The 2,169-nt window shown below is 35.8% G+C and overlaps 1 protein-coding gene across 1 annotated transcript in view; it reads left to right on the forward strand.

Annotated features, from left to right (window-relative positions):
- Positions 1-2,169, forward strand: part of LOC119416666 (immunoglobulin-like and fibronectin type III domain-containing protein 1) — a 23,773-nt gene that overhangs the window by 10,022 nt on the left and 11,582 nt on the right. The window contains exons 15-17 of the mRNA XM_037683851.1: positions 740-862; positions 999-1,094; positions 1,537-1,661. Of these exons, the coding sequence (XP_037539779.1) occupies positions 740-862; positions 999-1,094; positions 1,537-1,661 (344 nt within the window). The remainder of the gene's footprint in view (positions 1-739; positions 863-998; positions 1,095-1,536; positions 1,662-2,169) is intronic.

The following is a 2,169-nucleotide window of genomic DNA, read 5'->3' on the forward strand; positions in this document are numbered from 1 at the left end:
TGTCAGACTTGGTACAAAATACTTGAAGGACCACTAGACCAGGTCTATTATTACTATTATTAGAGAAGTATCCCAGGGGGGAGGTTGTGGCCGTTTGTTAAATTTATTTGGCCCCCACAAAGTCTCAGAATCCCAAAATGATTTTTCAATTTTAATTTGAAAATATACGTAGCAGAGCGACAGTACTTTTATACGTTAAGCATCATATAAAGCTAGTAGAAATATGTGTGACTGACATTAGTTTGACCTGAGCAAGAAGCAGTAAGTCAACAGCAAAACATTAGCCAAAGCAAAATAGTTGTGACTCTCAGTTTTAAAGCTACTGAGCTAAAAAATGTTGTGGTAGTTTTATAGTCATGTAAACCCAGCACGGATCCATCTAGCAAAATATCACAATACTGCATGACATAGTGCCTGACAGCATTTGCAAGTTAGACTGTAGCTAACGGAGACATAGCTGCAATACTGTAGCTGCAATAAACTCAGTGTAATAAATATTATATTTATAAGACTGAGTTTGTTGCAGCTCCTCAGACTGAAGAAGTCTTTTGTATAAAAGACGAAACGTTTCAACAAGAAGAATCTGTTCAGAGGACCTGACTTAACCTTGTTAGACTATAGGCTAATTAATTGAGATTGTGGAAATAATGAGTGAGATCCTTTTCTAACTAAATTAAGCAATAATGCAGTGTCTATCAAAAATCTACAGTATGTTTTGCATAAATGTGCTCTGACACAGATCCAAATGAACCAGTAAGTGACAATGAAACAAGTGAAACTGATGAGAATGAGGAACCGAATGTCCAGAAAAAGAAACAAAGAAGTTCAAAGCGGAGCAAAATGTCAAAGAAAGCAGCTGATGGTAAGAGACCACAAACTGTACACTACAGGACTAAAGTGTGGATTAAACAACACACAACTTGATGTTTGTGAGATTGTTTTTTTTTATTACTTTTAACATTTATGTGAATTAAATGTTGTATCCGTGATTTTTAAAGGTAAACATACATATCATGAGAAACACAGTGATGTGAAGTCTTCAGCCCGTACACGACGTAAAAGACTGACCCCTCTGGTAGAGGATTTTGTAATTGGTGAGTAATAAATTTGCTGCGGCATCAACTAATATTAGCTAAATTTACATGTATGTGTTAAAATTGTCTGTTTTACTATTGGGTTTGCTTCATTATAATTGTGAAAATTGAAAACTTAAATCCAACAGCAATTATTCCTTTTTTTTATATTTTTTTAAAGAAATCTAATCTATTCACAAATAATTTTTAATATTTTTTTCAATGTTCACTGTTACTAATGAATTTTGCCACAGAAGGTTTGTGATTGTTTCATGCCCAAGCTAGTATAAAAGCTAAGCTGTCTACATGTCTCTTTTGCCATGGTCTACCTGATAGGTCTGTCTTTGACAAAAATAAAATCTGCATTTTAAAACCTTTAAAATGACAAAAACTCAATACCTCAAGTAAGTTAGAATAAAGTGAAAGTATTGTCCATTCTAATGTTTGACATTTGTTTTTATAGATCCAGGGGTTCAGTTTGTTTGTGGCTTGTCTGATGTCGATGCGATCATCAATGAGACGGCTGAGTTAACCTGTAAGCTCAGCAGTGAGGACTGTGAGGGAGCCTGGTTCAGAGATGGCAAACAGGTGAGTCAGGAAGGAAGTGCATCAACTGAGTTTTCTACGTCAATTTTAATTTCAAAGTTTTCCAAAGCTCCAACCTACTCATTTCCATTTTGGATAAATGATTCCTCTCAGAATCAGAATCAGAATAAACTTTATTGGAATTGCACCGAGGTACAACGCGAATATGTACGTACAGTCGTCTGAAAGATGGGCGGAGTGCACGAAGCTGCAACTACAGGACAGCGCGGCCATTTTATCCTTATCAGATAATAATCTTAGATAGGAAAAGTGGGAGAAACATGAGGGTAGATAGTGGTATTACAAAAAAAGATCTTTCACATCTTGTCTATCAGGACACGATTTGAGACATCAAAAAACTACCAGCAAGCACAATTAAAACATGATTACATTTGCATTTGACATCGAGGTGTTGAGATTTGTCAATGAGCTTTTTTTCCAGATCAGCCAAAGTTTCCGAGGATGTTGTTCCAGCCAACAGTTCTGATAAGCTTGCACAGAAAGTTCAGGG

Source organism: Nematolebias whitei, chromosome 11, assembly GCF_014905685.2.
Source record: "Nematolebias whitei isolate Nwh7 chromosome 11, NemWhi1, whole genome shotgun sequence".
Lineage (NCBI taxonomy): Eukaryota > Metazoa > Chordata > Actinopteri > Cyprinodontiformes > Rivulidae > Nematolebias > Nematolebias whitei.